Source organism: Macrotis lagotis, chromosome 8, assembly GCF_037893015.1.
Source record: "Macrotis lagotis isolate mMagLag1 chromosome 8, bilby.v1.9.chrom.fasta, whole genome shotgun sequence".
Classification (NCBI taxonomy): Eukaryota; Metazoa; Chordata; class Mammalia; order Peramelemorphia; family Peramelidae; genus Macrotis; species Macrotis lagotis.
Window position 1 is genome coordinate 24,753,576 of NC_133665.1, and position 17,917 is coordinate 24,771,492.

Genomic DNA, 17,917 nt, shown 5'->3' on the forward strand with positions numbered 1-17,917 from the left:
AGAAAACACGAAGGAGGTGTTATTCTGTAGTGTAGGAGAATTCCCAGAACAGAAATTTCTCTCTATCATCAGAGAGTATAACTCATCTAAAACGTAATAGATCTAAGGAACAGGGGTTAAGTGATTTGCCAAGAAGCATACAACTAGTATGAGTTGGAATGGGAGTTGAACTCAAGTCTTCCCAGTTCCAAGATTAGAACTCTATTAACTATAAATTCTGCCTATGCTACACATATGTGGGAATACCATATATACTAAAAAAGAAAATGCTGAATATACATGAAGAACAAGCCAGTGAAATTCATGAGAATGTATACCAAGGAAGATAGAGCTGCCCCAGATGTCTTCAAGAGGTTGAAATTATTCCCTGCGATTGCTAGGGCTACACTTTGATTAATTGGACTTCCACTTTCTTGTTCTTCATCTGAGCTATTTGGACGACCTTTTCCACCACGAACATCTGAAACTGCATTTTAAAATATCATCAGTCAGTTTAACTATTAATAAACAATTAATAATTAATTAAACTATTAATAAACCAAAAATAAATAAACTATTAATAAACCAAAGTCAATTAATAAACCAAAATAAAAGTCAAATTAATAAACCAAAGTTTGTTGCCTGTGCATGAGCAGAGCCTGTGAAATAATTTTAACTGGGATTTGTACCATTGCTTTAATCTACTACCCACCACAAGAAGAGGCAATCACATTTAAAAATAGATAAAAACAATCAAAAAGGGATTAGGATAGAAGATAATTCTTAAAAATGTGGAAACTGACCTTCATAAAAGTTTTTAAAACTGTTTCCAAGTCTTACATACGTTGCTTAGCGATGCCCTAATAGGATTTCTGGAGATAAAGAAGATTCAACCACAAAAGTTCCCAGAATGGTAGAAGGAAAACTAATGTTGTATAAAGGGGATTAAGACATTGGGTAAAGATTTATGAAGAGTTTCTTCTAAATTTTCAGAATCTCTGAAATGACCTTCAGTTTATTACAGATGCCAGAATATAGGCACAGAAAAGAGGAGATCATTTCAGAAATTGACATTTGTTTTAAAACAAGATTAACACCATTTCTTTTTCCATGTGCACTCACACAAGACAGGTCATTTATATAAGCAATTTTTAAAATAGTATTGTGAGAAAATACATCTCTACAAGTAATTGACCCACAGAGAAGTCAGATTTTCATAGAATTGCCAAATTTTATCCATTTCAACTTTCAATTTTTCACAGATAATACTGAAAGAAATATTTTTGGCTGCTAACATGAAAATGGAACATTATTCTAAGGAATCATAAACCACCACTGGAAAATTTTGAAACCATTCAGTTTCTTAAAAAATCACTCATGTTTATAAAGAAATATAGCCTGGATAAGATCTATAATTATGAAATACAGGATAGCAGAATCAAAGGCAGCCATCCTTAGAAGTAAAGATCATAGGATTATAGACTTAGACTGAAAGGGACTTTAGAAGCCCTTTAATCCAACTCAGGTCATTTTATAGATGAGGACAGAACAGAACCTCTCAGTCCATAGGATCATATTTTTGCCCTTTCAGAAATTTATTGGTGGTTGTCGTTTTGTTATTTTCAGTCATGTCCAACTCTTGGTGACCCATTTTGGGGTTTTCATGGCAAAGATACTGGAATGGTTTTGCCATTTTCTTCTTTAGCTCATTTTACAGATAAGGAAACTGAGGCAAACAAGCTTAAGTGACTTGCCTAGGGTCACACATGTAGTAAAGTCTGAGATCAAATTTAAACTCAGGAAAAGGAGACTTCATGACTCCAGTCCTCTCACTTTTTCCATTGTGCCACCTAGCTCTTCTTTGAAACTCATACAAAATAAAAGGCACACATTGCCAGGGAAATCATTCTAACACTCATGAACAATTATTCCTCAAAACCAATATACTGGGGCAGTTACGTGGTGCAGTGGATAGTGTCCCCACACTCCAGTCAGGAACCCTCATTTTATAGAGGAGGAAACAGATGTGACTTAGATGGGATCATATAAATAATTAGCATAAAAGAATTCAAGTATTCCCGTCTTCAAATCTAGAAGTAATACTCTTTATTCACTTATAAAGTCATTATAATTTTCCATGTTTGAGGAGCACTTAGACTTCCTCATTTGATACATTTAATTTAAAAGGCTCAAAGACTGTATCTTGAAAGATTTTGTGACTCATCATGGAAACAAACAATTATCCATAAAATTTGAGAGTAATGTATTCTGAGAGAATGTGCTCCACTTTGGTGACAACTGAGTCACAGTCAAAAAATCTGGAGTTTTCTGAATGGAACAATGTACCCATTTACTTATAATAAGTTAGCCAGGGTCTCAAGAAATGACCTGCATATCACCAGACACTGTAATTTTTTAAATATGTACTCTTAACTGAGTCATATTTTTAAAACAAAAAGCCATTCCCCAATTGACAAATAGTCAAAGGATATGCAAAGGCAATTTACAGATGAGGAGATCAAAGCAATCCATAGCCATATGAAAAAATGCTCTAAATCATTATTAGAGAAATGCAAATGAAAGCTTCTTTGAGGTACCACCTCACACCTCCCAGATTGGCCAATATGACCAGAAAGGATAATAATCATTGTTGGAAGGGTTGTGGGAAATCTGGGACACTATTACACTGTTGATGGAGCTGTGAACTCATCCAACCCTTCTGGAGAGCTATTTGGAACTATGCCCAAAGGGCAACAAAAATGTGCATACCCTTTGACCCAGAAATACCACTTGCATCTATATCCTGAGGAGATGATGAAAAAGGGCAAAACCATCACTTGTACAAAAATATTTATAGCAGCCCTGTTTGTGGTGGCAAAGAATTGGAAATCAAGTAAATGTCCTTCAATTGGGGAATGACTTAGCAAACTGTGGTATATGTATGTCATGGAACACTATTGTTCTATTAGAAACCAGGAGGGATGGGATTTCAGGGAAGCCTGGAGGGATTTGCATGAACTGATGCTGAGTGAGATGAGCAGAACCAGAAAAACACTGTATACCCTAACAGCAACATGGAGGTGATGATCAACCTTGATGGACTTGCTCATTCCATCAGTGCAACAATTGGGAACAATTTTGGGCTATCTGCAAAGGAGAGTGCCATCTGTATGCAGATAAGGAGCTGTGGAGTTTGAACAAAGTTCAAGGACTATTCCCTTTAATTTAGAAAAAAACAGATATCTTATTGTCTGATCTTGTTATCTCTTAGACTTCTTGTCTCTTCTTTAAAGATATGATTTCTCTTTCATCACACCCAATTTGGATCAAGGTACAACATGGAAACAAAGTAAAGACTGACAGATTGCTTTCTGTGGGGGGTGGGGGGAGAGAAGTAAGATTGGGGGGAAAATTATAAAACTCAAATAATATCTTTAATAAAAATAAATTAAAAAATAAATATGATACTCTTACCAACATAACTGTCAAAAGCCTGGCATGATTAGAGAATAGATTCACCACTAATTCTATATCTTACTGATCCTCAACAGTGTCAGACATATTTTTGTAACTTCCTCACTCAGATAAAGTCAGATAGACTTGGTCAGATAGACCAGTTCAGTTATTAGGGTCATATTTTGCCCTTCAGGAATTTATTGGTATTGAAGAGTAATTGTATAGCTGTTTAGCTATTCACTCTTCCTTGTTGAAGAGTACAGATGCCATCACAAGGGTGATGTCTTAACTTAAAAGTGAATTGGATTTAAGTGAGGGAGAGTTGCAGTAATAGCCTCACTCTCTCCTCCAGTTATTGAAATCCAGTGGTAAGATATGTGTGTGTGTGTGTGTGTGTGTGTGTGTGAAGACAATTGGCTCTGTTTAGTGGGAAGAGAGGCTACCGACCTCCTTACAGTAATGAATTAACAAATCATAGCTCAGCTAAGGGCTTTGCAGTAATTGTTTAGGAGTGATACAATGATTTCCCTGGGAATATCTGACTTTTGTTTTATGCTTTGAATAAGTTTCAAGCTAATGATGAGACAGTTCATTTTTCAGGCTTAAAAAGAAGGAAGCTAAAATTCCAAAGCAATTAAGTTACACATAACTGCAAAGAAGGAGAAGGAGGGTGACCCCTTTGGGACTTTGTGATATTTAAGGATTTAAGATTTCTGTATTCTTTTCTCCTGTGTACAGATAGTCTCTAGTCAAAAGGATGCTGATAACTGTACACATGGTCTTTGGGTAGAAGGGAAGATGGAGAATCACTATGGAGTAATCAGAATCATTAACCTTTCTTTTTAAAAAATTTTATTTTAACAGAAATAGTTTTAAAACAACTTTAAATATGATATTTTTCCTATTATAAATATGAAAATTATCCACAAAGGATATACAAAGGAGGGCACTATCTGTATCCAGGAAAAAAAAACCTAATAAAAGTATGTATAGAATGATACAACAAATATACACACATACTCATGTCTAATGGTAGTCTTCTCTGGGGCAGGGGCCAGGAAGAGAAGGAAAAAAGAGAAATTTACGTGATTATTATATATTTAAAAAGGACAGCAAGTTGTATATATTTGCAGTTTCATGTGCATTCATCTTTTTAAAAATCATACTATATTATAGAAATACTCATTTTATCCCACAAATTAATAATAAAATAAATTAAAATTAAAATTCATGTGCCTTTAGGAACAGGAAAACTATTGCTGCTATGTTCTAAAGTACTCTTTGCTTTATTTTTGTTAGTGTTTTGCATTTAAATTCTGCCTCGGATAATTACTGGTTATGTGAGCTTGGCCAAGTGACTAAATCTCTCTCTGCCCCACTTTCCTTTTCTATAAAATGGGGATTGTATAAATACCAACATTATAGGTCATTGTAAAGAGAGTTAATAAGTGAATTAAGGAATGAGTTAATAAATGCAAAGTGTTTCACCAGCCTTAAAGAGAAATAGAAATAGAAATGTGGACTACTATCATGTACTTTTTCCTGACCTAAGGACTTTATGGATCTAGGGGAGAGGTAGTCTCTTGTTTCTAAATCTCCAAATGAAAAAAAAAAGCCCAAAGTATATTTAGACACATAGGATCATAGAATTTTAGAGCTAGAAGGAAAAGAACTTAGACATATTATCTAGTCCTTAGGGAAGAAAATTGCAGCCTGAATACCATTTGTTACCTGTGATTTTTGCTCTGACCTCTTTGTGCATTCATCCAAATAAACTCAAATTGGGGAAGGAGTTTAGATAACTGTTAGTGATTCCCTCTTGCCTATCAGACCAAATACAATATTCAGACTAGCATTGATGGCCTTCATATTCTGACCCCAGTCTGCCTTTCCAATTTCTCTCTCTTTACAGCATCTCCTGCTCTGAAGAGAGCTGTTTCCCCACCTTTGGCATTGGTATTTTTTAAAGTAGCATGCTTTTTTTAATCAATGTAAATAAACTTAGTACTTAGTACCTTATATAGAGGAGTCAAGCTCTTAATAAATGTTTGTTGAATTGGATTGAATATCACATAATTTTATCATTTCTAATTGTATGAGAGGCAGTACACCATAGTGAATGAAGAGTTGACCTTGGGCAAAACTGGATTCTGAATTCTAAACTTGCCTCTGACATATACAAGCATCATGACATTGGACAAATGAGTGCCAGTGCTCTAGGTTCTGTTTTTATTTCAATGGCCCTTGCTGCTCTAGTCATGTGGAAGGAGAATTAGGCTTGTGGAGGCATAGATTAGATTATAGATCTAGAGACTGATTACAACTCAAACATTATTTAGTTTAGCCTCCTCCTAGTTTACAGATAAGGAAACTGAAAGCCAGAGATTAAATGACTTGGCCAAAATTTCATAGGAATTTAGTATCAGGACAAGGATCTGAATCCAAATCCTCTATCCTCGAATCTAGCATTTTTTCCCTCACTGAATCCTGATGGTAGAATTTGTGAATCTGTGCCCCAAAAGAATTTGTTTTCATGGAAAATACAATTTTTGGGGGGTGGAAAGTACATTTTCCCAAAGATAAAATGACCAGGTCAATAAAAAAAATCAGCTCCTGCACTTAACACACTCATCAAGCTAATTTTTACACATTCATGAAGCAAATATTACAAACTCTTATTTGTGATCTGAAGAATAATAATTCAAATAAATAAAACCAGCATTTGAATTAATTACAGTGACCTCATTCTCACCATTTGATGTTGTAAAATCAGTGTGTTAGGGGGGACCCTGGAGGGCTAAATAAGGAAAGAGAAGTCTTTACCTGTAAAGTCAAAGAGCTGTGGCAAAGCATCCATGATGATGCCAACCAGAGGGAGATAAAGGGCAGCTACTTTGACCTTGACCTCGGGTTTGGAGCAGCGGGGGTCCAGGTCATGAGAGCTCAGGAGACCATGGATGGCACTTATGGCTTTCCTCTGCACCTTACTGATTCTGTTGGCAAGAGATGCAAAGAATGAGTGAAAGAGACACCCAAAATATTTACATTCAAGGAAGTAAACAATAAATGCAAAATCAAAAACAAGCAGACTTTTAAAAAAAAGCTAAATCAGATTACAGATAATAAACAGAACAGCAAAGTAGGCTTAGAAGCAGAAAGCAGGAAGAATTGGATTCAAACTCTATCTCAGATAATAGGTATATAATCCTGGAAAAATCATTTAATATCTCTGTAAAAATTGCAATGTACTGAACTAGTCTAGATAACCTGGATTCAAATCCTGCCTCATACATTTATTGGGTATGACTTTGGACAAAATCATTTAATATTTCTGGATGAAACACAGTAGTCTGGTCAACTTTAGTTTGAATACTATCTCAAACAATAGATCTGTTACTGGACAAATCAAATTATATTTCTTTATCTGCAAAATGGGAATAATAAATGGCTTCTACCTCATAGGTTTATTATGAGGTTCAAATCAGAAAATACATGCAAGATAGTCTGCAAATTTTAAGAGACTTTATTGTGAGCTATTATTATTAGTCATTTCAGTAGTGTCTGACACTTTGTGACCCCATTTGGGGTTTTCTTGGTAGAGATACTGGAATAGTTCGCCATTTCCTTCTCTAGATCATTTTAGAGATGAGGAAACTGAGGCATAAAGGGTAAATTGTACAGGATCATCTGGTCATTAAATGGTTGAGACCAGGTTTGAACTCATCAAGATGAGTCTTTCTGACTTCAGGTCCAGCACTCTATCCATTGTGCCATGTGGCTTGCTGTTTTCTTACTATTGTTATTCAATATCAAATTTTCAAAAGGCATAGTTTGTACAAATAGATACTCCGTAAATTGATTGTGGCTCACTTTGTGGTCACAAGACAGAATCCGAAACATTTCTAAATATCAAAAGTTGTATGCACTATGGCCGCCTTTCTAATAGCAGGGAGATCTGTTCTGATTGTGGAGTAAGATTTCAGAAAAAAAAGATGGAAATTGCTCCATGTCTCTCTCTCTCTCTCTCTCTCTCTCTCTCTCTCTCTCTCTCTTTTTCTTAGCAATGGGGTTAAGTGTCTTGCCCAAGGCCACACAGCTAGGTAGTTAAGTGTCTGCAGTTGGATTTGAACTCAGATCTTTCCAACTGCAGGCTGGTACTCTATCCATTGCATGACCTAACTGCCACACTCCATGTATTTCTATGCTTCAATTGTACCCCAAATTTACTGTGCAATTAAGTAGGCAGGGAAATCAGTGCTCCATGAAGAAAAGGGATGTATGGCAGAGGACATGGGAAATTTAACTCAGCATTTCCAGGATGGAGCTGATTCCCAAGAACCTTTTCAGTATGATGGGTAGATCTTGGTAAGAGCATTAATAGTATTATGGTGGGGGTGGGGGGTGGGGGGGAGGATGCAAAATAAAAAAAAAGAAAAACAGTATAAGGATAAGATAAAAGGAAAGGCTAAACATATACTGAAGCAATCTGAAAAAAAAAGTTGCTAATATTTTCTCTTATGACCTAAGCAACAGTATTTCTAATGACTTCCAAGGAAGATGTAGCAAATTCAACAATCAAGGATTATTGCTTTGCTAAGGAGGGACAATTTGAATTAGTTCCTCTCCAGGAGGTAGCCAAGGTAGTGTATGCATTTATTAGAAGGATGTAATCATTATACATTATGACAAAGTGACCTATCATGTTGCTTTGTCATGTTTCTAGTCTTATCAACAGTAACAATTTTACAAGGGCAAGTAACCTTCAGAAAAAGAAACAGATGTCTGGCCTTCTCTCTTTACAGGTACCACCTACCTGATTGGAGGGGAAAATAGAAACTGCTCTGAACATCTTAAAGATTATCTAACCTACAGAAGTGCTACCAACAAAGGAGATTTAGGTATAAAGGAGATTTAGGTTTAGGTTGGGTTGAAAAATATTTTTGCCCTACATGTTTCCAAGGCACCTTGTCAGAATATTTTGGACAATTTGGGCTGCTAGGGGAAATTTAGTTATACCCAAAGAAAGAATTCTTTGGGTCTGTGAATTTTTTTGTTTTGGCAAGGCAATGGGGTTAAGTGGCTTGCCCAAGGCCACACAGCTAGGTAATAAGTGTCTGAAGTTGGATTTGAACTCAGGTACTCCTGACTCCAAGGCCAGTGCTCTCTATCCACTGAGCCACTTAGCTGCCCCAAATTTGCTGTTTTAAAGAAGTATTTTTTATATCCTTATTTCAATATTGGTTTTATCTGTAATCCTATTTATTTTATTTTAGGTATTATTAACCCCCCCCCCCAACTATCATTCTGAGATGGGATCCATTGGTTTCACCAGGCAAATGTTTCTTAAAGGTTTCTTAAGCTCATGCCATAAGGTATTGATTTCTGCTGAGATAACAGGAAAGAATTTGCTCAGGCTCAGAGAGGAATCTGAAATTATTAATTTTAGGGCTCTAGACAACTCTCTGAGATGAAAGGTGCTGACCTGCATAGGGATGGGAATATCCTCCCTGAGAACTCCCCTGCATTATTGAAACCAGAGGTTTCTTTTTTAAAAAATTAAATATTGGGTTAAAGAATTTAAACTGATGAATATACCACTAGGCAATTCTCTGCCCCCCCCCCCCCCCCCCCATATACACAAAAGCATTTAATTCAAGTCCCTCTTCTTTCTTTGGGAAAAATAATCAGACACACCCTTCTCCATCAGCATCAAGTGCAGCAGCCAATTCAGTGAAGAGAAGTCCCGTCAGGAAGTGCTGCTGACGGTAGTCAGGAGACAAGTCAAACATACTGGCGATCTTCTGGTCTTGGAAACTGGAACAAGAGCTAGAGTTCTATAGAAATACAGGAGACATTTTGGTGCGTGGAATGAGAAAAGACAAACAGAAGGAAAAGATGGATAAAATAAAACTCATGGGGTATGATGGCCTCTTGAAAAGAAAGAGAAAAAAGTAAAAACAAACCTGAAGTCAAAACATTCAAAGGAGATGGAATCTGGGGAGTTACTAGAAGGAATAGAAGTTGTGATTGTTTCTGTCATTGGAATGGCATAAACTTTTACAAAGAATAATGATCTTAAATAATGTTGACATTCATAAATAGAAGGCCACTGTATCCTTTCCCACAGGTTCTTTTTTTTTTTTAGGATTTTGCAAGGCAAATGGGGTTAAGTGGCTTGCCCAAGGTCACACAGCTAGGGAATTATTAAGTGTCTGAGGTCGGATTTGAACTCAGGTCCTCTTGATCCCAGGGCCAGTGCTCTATCCACTGTGCCACCTAGCTGCCCCTTGTTGTTGTTTTAAAGATATATTGTTACTCAATATGATTGGCTTCCCTTGTAAGCCTATGTATTTTTTTAAAATGCATTTAAAAACATGACTGAGACAGGATTCATAGAATTCACAAGACTGCCCCAAAGGGTCTGCCATGATATGCAAAAACTTAAGGACCACTGTAGTCCAAAATCCAAGTACTAAATATGACTGAGTAAAGTCTAAATTTCATTAGGCTGGAAGCAAGATGTGCTCAGATAAGAGAATTCCCAATTTTACTCAAGCACCAGAAAATTTTGCATATTTTCCCCAAGCAGACATTTCATATATTACATTTAATATCTTGATTAGAGTCAGTTGCTGGAGGATGGATGAGAATGATTCGAAACTTGCAGTATATGGACTTGACTTAGTTCTGCTTAACTTAGTGGGAAGCAGGGGTGTGTATGTGTGTGTGTGTTCAAAACAACAGTCACTGGCAATGACTATTCAAATTTAGCTACTGGTTGTACACAAGATCTTATCTGGGCCTAAGTCAGAAAGAAATTTATTTGGTATTCCTGAATTAAAATAAGATTTATTTCAATTGATCTAAGTCTACATTAGAGGACTTGGCTTGAATAGTTGTACATTTTTATCTTTTAAGAAATTAAGATGAAATTCCATTTTTGTGTTAACAGTCAGATCTCTTGGGCAGCACCTGACCTTGATGTAAGTAAATCCTTGCTTTTATCTTGAGTTATATCCTGTATTCCTTACCAAGAAATTTTATTCAATAAACACACAAACAAACCAATCCTCCAAATTTGGTCACTTCACTCAAGCACTTACTTCAAGTACTTCTATTCATCTAGTACTTTCTCTGGTAATCTGTGAATATCTCTGATACAGATATAATAAAGGCATTGGATTACATCTTTTTTTTCACATCAGTGTTTATTTCTATTCTTTCCCCAATTATATGTAAAAACAGGTTTTAACATTCATTTTTAAAACTTTGAGTTTCAGATTTTCTCCCTTCTTCCCACCCTACATCCCCTCACTGAGAAAGCATATTATTTGATATAGGTTAAAAATATGTAGTCATATATAACATTACCATAATAATCATGTTGTAAAAGTAAGTCCCTCCCCCCCAAAGGGGAAACCTCAAGAAATTTATAAAGTTAAAAAAAAAAAGATGCTTCAATCTGTATTCATTCACTATCAGTTCTATCTTTGGGGATGAATAGTATTTTTTATTATAAGTCCTTCAGAGTTGTCTTAGGTCACAGCATTGCTGAGAAAAAGTAGTCATTCACAACAGATCAGCCTATAATATTGCTGTTACTTTATATATAGTACATTTCTCAGTGCATCTGCTCCTGTCTTTCATCCTATTCATCATTTCTTTAAAAAAAATTTATTTTTATTTATTTAAGGCAATGGGGGTCAAGTGACTTTGCCTAAGGTCACACAGAGAATTATTAAGTGTCTAATGTCCTATTTGAACTCAGGTCCTCCTGACTCCAGGGTCTATACTTTATCCACTGCGCCACCTAGCTGCCCCTGTTCATAATTTCTTTTAGTAGAATAGTATTGCATCATAATCACATACCACAATTTGTTCAGCCATTCCCTAACTGATGGGCATTTCCTCAATTTCCAGTTCCTTGTCACCAGAAAAGAGCTGATATAAATATCTTCAAACATATAGGTCCTTTTCCTTTCTATTTTTTAGGATTATATCATTTCATGAGAAGATCTTTTGCTGTTCCTTTAATTAAATTTCCCTGAATAAGGTTCAAGATAGCCCTTTGTAGTTAGAGGCACAGTGCACAGAGAACTGGACTTGGACTCAAACCCTGGGTTCAAATACTGCCCCAGACAATCAATAGCTGCATTACCCTGGACAAATCACTTAACTTTCTGAGTGTCAATTTCTTTGTATAATGGAATTCCTAATAATATTCAACTCACAGTATTGTTTTGAGGTAACTTTATAAAATAATTTGAAATCTTATAACACTTTATTATTATTTCTTTTAATTTAATTTTTTTAATTCTAATTTTTTTAATTTTTGAAGATGAAATCTTAGAACACTTTAAAACTTTGTGCAAACAGTATGACAGAGAACTTTCAATCTAACCAGATGACTTGAAGGCTCATATTTAAATCTCATTGTCCTTCCTATTGATTTAATATTACATTTTTTATTCCTTTCTTTAACTCATCAATAACTACAAACATTTCACTATACAAAGAACAACAACAAATAAGAACTGAAAATGAAACTGTGATCTTATTACTTCATTTGTTTTTAAGTGTATATTTCAATTTAACAAAGTAGAAACAAAGCTGTCCTATTTTTGTATCCTCTTGAATGCCAACCTTCTTTCTTCAGAATATCTTAAAGTGGGGGCAGTTAGGTATGGCAGAATAGAGCACCAGTCCTGGAGTGTGACCTTGGGCAAGTCACTTAATCCCATTGCCTTGCAGAAACCAAAAAAAAAAAATCTTAAAATGTTTAATTGATATTTCTTTCCTCTTTCTTTATCCTTTCTCTCTTTTTCCCATTCAATGACCCATTACCTTGTCCAAAGTAAAATTTCAAGAAGCTTTGACAAATTGAACTGTTGGGAAAAAATAGAGGAAGTCAGGAAGAAGATTGGAAATTTGACTAGTCAGGGCAAGTGATGAGCCTAAGATTTAAATTAGTTTCTATAACTTCATTAAAAGAGAAAGTTTCTTAAAGTATGTGATGACTGCCAGGGATCTGTTAGCCATGGAAGACATAAACATCACATGAACATTTCTGAACTCACAATGCAATAAATTGTGAAGAATGAGGAATAAAGAACAGAAATAATTATTTTCTATAAATTGATTACCTGAGAAGAGATGGAGGGATTAGGAGATGCTGGAGCAGCATCGGGAGCCATGAAGAAAAGGTTCAGGTTAAGGTAATGTTCATGGCTGCAGAGGATTCTCAGGAACTCCAGCCTCATAGAAATCAGTGTTGGAAGGTTATTGAGCTTGGCTGACAACTGGGAGGAAAAATGAGGAGCAGACAGAATTGTTTGTTATTGAAGAAATGGATTTCTTTCTCCCCAAATCAAAGCAACCAATTTCATGAACATCAATGAAACAGTAACACAGATGGTGAACTGTATGAGGAGGGAATTCCAAAATGTTTCTACCCATTATCTGTTCCTTTAATGATTTCAGTTTGACAGAACTCCAAAATGAGGACCCCCTTCTCTTCTCCCACCCCCATTCCTCTCCCAAATAAACTATAAGGGCATGGCAAATCTTTCTGGAAAATAATCATGAGGTATTTTTTCACTGTAATATAATATAATTAATTTTTTTGCAAAAAAAATTGTGTCTGAGAAAGTAGACTTGATCACTTTAATGCTGAAACAATTCTTTTGTAGTTTCTTAATTAGAGGTCCCACTGGTAAATTCAGAAACAGGCTTACTGGATTGCAGAATCAAAGGGCTTAAATATGCTTCTATGAAAAATGCCAAATAGTTTGCACAAAAAGTAGGAGAGTAGCAGGAGGGAGAAGTTTCATTTGAAAAATGAATAAAAGAAAAAATTGGCAGGACTTTTGGAAGAAACCAATCCTTCAGACCCCTTGAAAACTAGATATATTGTAAATACAAACAAGTTCACACAGGTCCAAAGTAAACCACCTGCTCTGGCCTCCTACTGTCCCTTGGACACATGAAGTTACTGGCCATTAGTCCAGTGTGCTGTGAAAAGGCTACCATATGAATGTAGAGGTTTCTGAGTCCTTTTCTGCATTCATATAATAGCCTATTCACAAAGTATTGATAGCTTTCAAGGGGATTGAAGAGTGAATTTCTCATAAAAGTCCTCCCAATTTCTTCCTTATATTACTAAAATTTTTTTCTTTATTCATTTTTATTAATATATTTATTTGCAACAAGTTTTCGCCAATCAATTTTTGTCAAGGTTTTGAGTTTAACATTTTCTCCCTCTCTCCTCTCCCTCCCCCTGACAGAAAGCAATCTAAAATAGACATGACATGTATAATTATGCTAAACATAGATTCAAATTAATCTTGTTATGAAAGAATCAAATTTAAATGTAAAAAAACTTACAAATAAACAACATAATAAATAATACAAACTTTAACAATTAAAGATAGTAGATCTGCATTTAAACTCCACAGTTCCCTCTCTAGATATGGATGGAATTTTCCATCATAAGTCTTTTGGAATTGTCTTTGATTATTGTGCTGCTGAAATGAACAAGTCCATCATAGTTGATCATTCTCAATGTTGTTAGTGTATATAATATTCTTTTGTACCAGTTTATGTAAGTTCTTCCAGGATTTTCTGAAGTCCTGTCCCTCATGATTTCTTATAGGAAAAATAATGTTCATCACCTCCATAAATCATAATTTGTCTAGTCATTCCTTAATGGATGGGCATTCCCTCAATTTCTGGTTCTTTGATACCACGAAAAGGGCTACTATGAATATTTTTTGTATATGTGGTTTTTTCATGCTCTCTTTGGGATACAGATCTAATAGTGGTATTGCTGGATCAAAGGATATGCACAGTTTTTATTGCCCTTTGGGCATAATTTCAAATTGCTCTCCAGAAAGGTTGAATCAATTCACAATTCCACCAGCAATGCATTAGTGTCCCAGTTTTCCCCATCCCCTCCAAAATTGATTGTTTTCCCTTTTAGTCATAATGACCAAAAAAAACCTACCACATATTGACCAATCTGATAGGTGTGAGGTGGTACCTCAGAGTTGTTTTAATTTGCATTTCCCTCATTAATAATGATTTAAAACAATTTTTCATGACTATAGGCAACTTAAATTTCTTCATTTTGGGAATTGTCTTTCCATTTCCTTTATTTATCAATTGGGGGATGACTTGTTTTCTTATAAATTTCATTCACAGTTCTCTCTATATTTTAGAAATGATTCCTTTATTAGAAACATTAGTTGTAAAAATTGTTTCCCATTTTAATGCGTTCCTTTTAATCTTGGCTGTATTGGTTTTGTTTGTACAAAAACACTTCAATTTAATGTAATCAAAATTATCCATTTTGTCTTTTATAATATTCTTTATTTTTTCTTTGGTCATAAAATTCTCCCCTTTCCATTTCTTATTTTATAAATGAAACTTTCTCCTCTTTCTATGTTTCCATTTTTGTGTTAACATTGCTTGACCAGTGCTGAAAGGGACCTTAGAAGTCCATGAGTCCTGTCTCCTCATTTTACAGAAGGGGAAATTGAGGATAGGACAGGCTAAATTTGTGTGCCAACAGCAGTATTTTTGAGCACTAGTGGCAGATGTCTATTATAGAAGCACAGAATAATAACCCTAGGAAGGACCTCAGGCAGCGTGATGCTAAAGAAAGATCACTGGATTTGAAGTCAGAGTTCCTGAATAATATTTAGTACCTGAATAATCTCAGGTAAGTCTTTTCACTTTCCTAGGCCTCAATTTCATCTTTTGTAAAATAAGGTCATGTGAGGGGGGTTGGTCTGGATAGCATTCCAATATCTTTTATCTCAGTAAAGATATAACTTAAATTTGAAATGTAAGCTATAATCTGTGATTTCAAATGTCAAAAAAGGAAGTATCAGAGAATACATGGTGGATAATTCCCCCCCTACACTAGCCTACACATTCTGGAATCCTTTTGGTGGAATTTTGGAAGCTATAGGAGACAGGAAATTTTTTGCACATGGATGTACCTAACAAGAATGCCTCTATAATATTTGTGACAGTTTTTGTGAATACAATTTTGTGCCATTTTTTAAAAAGGTCTTATGATTTGTACTGTTAATGACTGAATGGGGGAAAAGGATTTTGAACCTGGCATTCAATTCTTTGTGCTTTGAATTCTGCAGACCTATCCAAAGGTTATTTTCATGAAATTTTTGCTACACAGTTAGTTGAAAAGAGAAGGCTTCCTAAGTAAAATGACTGAATTTTAACTTGATAACTCTGTTGATCATTGTGCTGCCATATGTACTAAGTTTTCAGAGCTCCTTGGGTCAAAGAAACATCCATATAGCATGAGAAAGAATAGTAATAACTGAAGTGTTCAAACTCAGACTTTACTTCACTTAATGTCTGTTTTGTTCTGCAAATGAAAATTAATCAGTTCCTAAGCATTTGTGGGGGGGTCAATATTTCATTTGAGGTTGCCTGGGATCCAGTCAGAATTCTCTCCCCTCCCCCAGTTATTACACTGTTATGTGCACTGTGACTATTTCCTGGGCCCTGGTAATATACTATACATGGTTCTCATCTAAAGTCATGCTTACCTGATTACAATAGTGTTTAATTAGATTAAACACAAAGCCACGATCCATTAGGGAAAGAAGGTCATAGAGGAAAAAAGCTAGACTGATGTTGATTTTTTCTGCTTGATCATTTTCCTTTAAAAGAGGGAAATGACAATCATTTTGATGCAAGCAACATTGAAATGGATAGGTCATTTGCTGGGGAATAAGGAAAGTTTGAGTCTTGTCTTAAGTTCTCCTAGAGGTTTTTTGGGTCCCTTTTAGTAAATTGTTTAATTTTGGGGGGCACCAATTTTTCCAATCTGAGTTATTAGAGCAAATACACTTGAGATGCTGTGAAAATTGGGGTGAAATTATTGACAAAACTATGGAACTCCTCAGAAGGAAGGCTGAGGAAAATATAGTTTAAGATGGGTATTGACTTCATGACAAAATAAGTCAGAAATACAGAAATTTGATGAAGCAAAACTAAACTGAGGCACACAAATTTTAGTACTAGACATTGAAGTATTTTGATTCTTAATTTGTTGGAATGATCACTAGAAAGTCCATGTGACAAAAATAGAGATAGACTGTTAAAATGTCAATCAGTCAGCAAACCTTTTGTTGTTCAGTTGACTATCTGTGACTGTTTTGAGATTTTCTTGGTAACTGAGGCAAACAAGGTTAAATGATTTACCCAGGGTCACACAGCTAGTAAGTGTCTGAGGCTCTATTTAAACTCAGTGAGAGGGGTCATCCTGACTCCAGATCCAGTACTCTATCTACTGCACCACCTAGCAAGGCTTATTCAGGCAGTGTGCTATTTACTGGAGATATAAAGAAAGGCAAAAAATAATATGTCTGCTGTCCATATTATTGATGATGATGATGATGATATTTTTGTGTCTTGAGTACTTTTGTGTCAGCAAGTATGGATAAGGAAACTCCCTCTACCAAAGTAGATTAGCAACTGTTATACAGCTCATAGTTTTAGGATATTAACTGGAGTATTAAGAAGTTAAAAGATAGCTAGCATATGTCAGAGGCAAGGCCAAACCTTAAATTTACTGTCTCTCTGACTACTATGTCATGCAACTTCTCAAAAATCTTATAAAGCCATGTATACACACACATACACACACACACACATACACACACATATGCATTTATCATAGAGAAGTTTATTGTTAACTTTGGCTATAGTTATTTCTCATGAACCTCCCACCTCTCACCCCCATTCTGTGAATCAATCCTTTCTTATGACAACAATAAAATGGCAGGGCCACCTAACTTAGCTCCCATGTCTGACAGTGTATACCACATGCTGCATTTCATTTGCAGTTCCTACCTTTCTACTCAGTGAAGAAAATTAGGTTTTTCTACTAATTCTCTAAGACCTATGTTATTTTTTTCAATTCAAGATTTGTTTTTTCCATTAGGTGACATTGTCAGCCAAAAAGAGGTCCAAGATAATACAAATTATCTTTAATAGATCATTCACTTGGAGTCCAGAAGAAATGGATTTGAATTGGTAAGGATGTCAGATGCTAACTAGTTGTGTGACCATAAGCAATTCTCTTAATTTCTAGGAGACTCAATTTCCCAATATGTAAAATGGAGACAAAAACGTACCTAGTTCAAAGAATTATGAAGATCAAAGGGTTGGAAATTCAAAGGTAATAATGTATATAAAGCACTATGAAAACCTTATAGGGTTATATAAATGTTATGGATTACAAATTTTGCTGCTATTGTTTTCATTAACAATAATAATAATAATTTACTGTGTGATACTGGGTATATAATTCATTTTCTCTGTGTATATCAGTTTTCTCACTTGGAAAAGGGAGATACAACTAATTGTCATGAGAGATAACCAAAGAGAAACAACTGTCTAGGGTACTTGACCCTGAACCAGTTCTTAGTAAGACCCAATATATAAT

The 17,917-nt window shown here is 35.2% G+C and overlaps 1 protein-coding gene across 5 annotated transcripts in view; it reads right to left on the reverse strand.

Annotated features, from left to right (window-relative positions):
• The window catches only part of DOCK8 (dedicator of cytokinesis 8), a 306,811-nt gene that overhangs the window by 59,343 nt on the left and 229,551 nt on the right, over window positions 1-17,917 (reverse strand). For all 5 annotated transcript variants that reach the window (XM_074196530.1, XM_074196529.1, XM_074196534.1 and 2 more), the window contains 5 exons: window positions 16,014-16,127; window positions 12,579-12,734; window positions 9,130-9,269; window positions 6,259-6,428; window positions 318-466 (listed from right to left, as the gene is read on the reverse strand). In XM_074196530.1, the coding sequence (XP_074052631.1) occupies window positions 318-466; window positions 6,259-6,428; window positions 9,130-9,269; window positions 12,579-12,734; window positions 16,014-16,127 (729 nt within the window). The remainder of the gene's footprint in view (window positions 1-317; window positions 467-6,258; window positions 6,429-9,129; window positions 9,270-12,578; window positions 12,735-16,013; window positions 16,128-17,917) is intronic.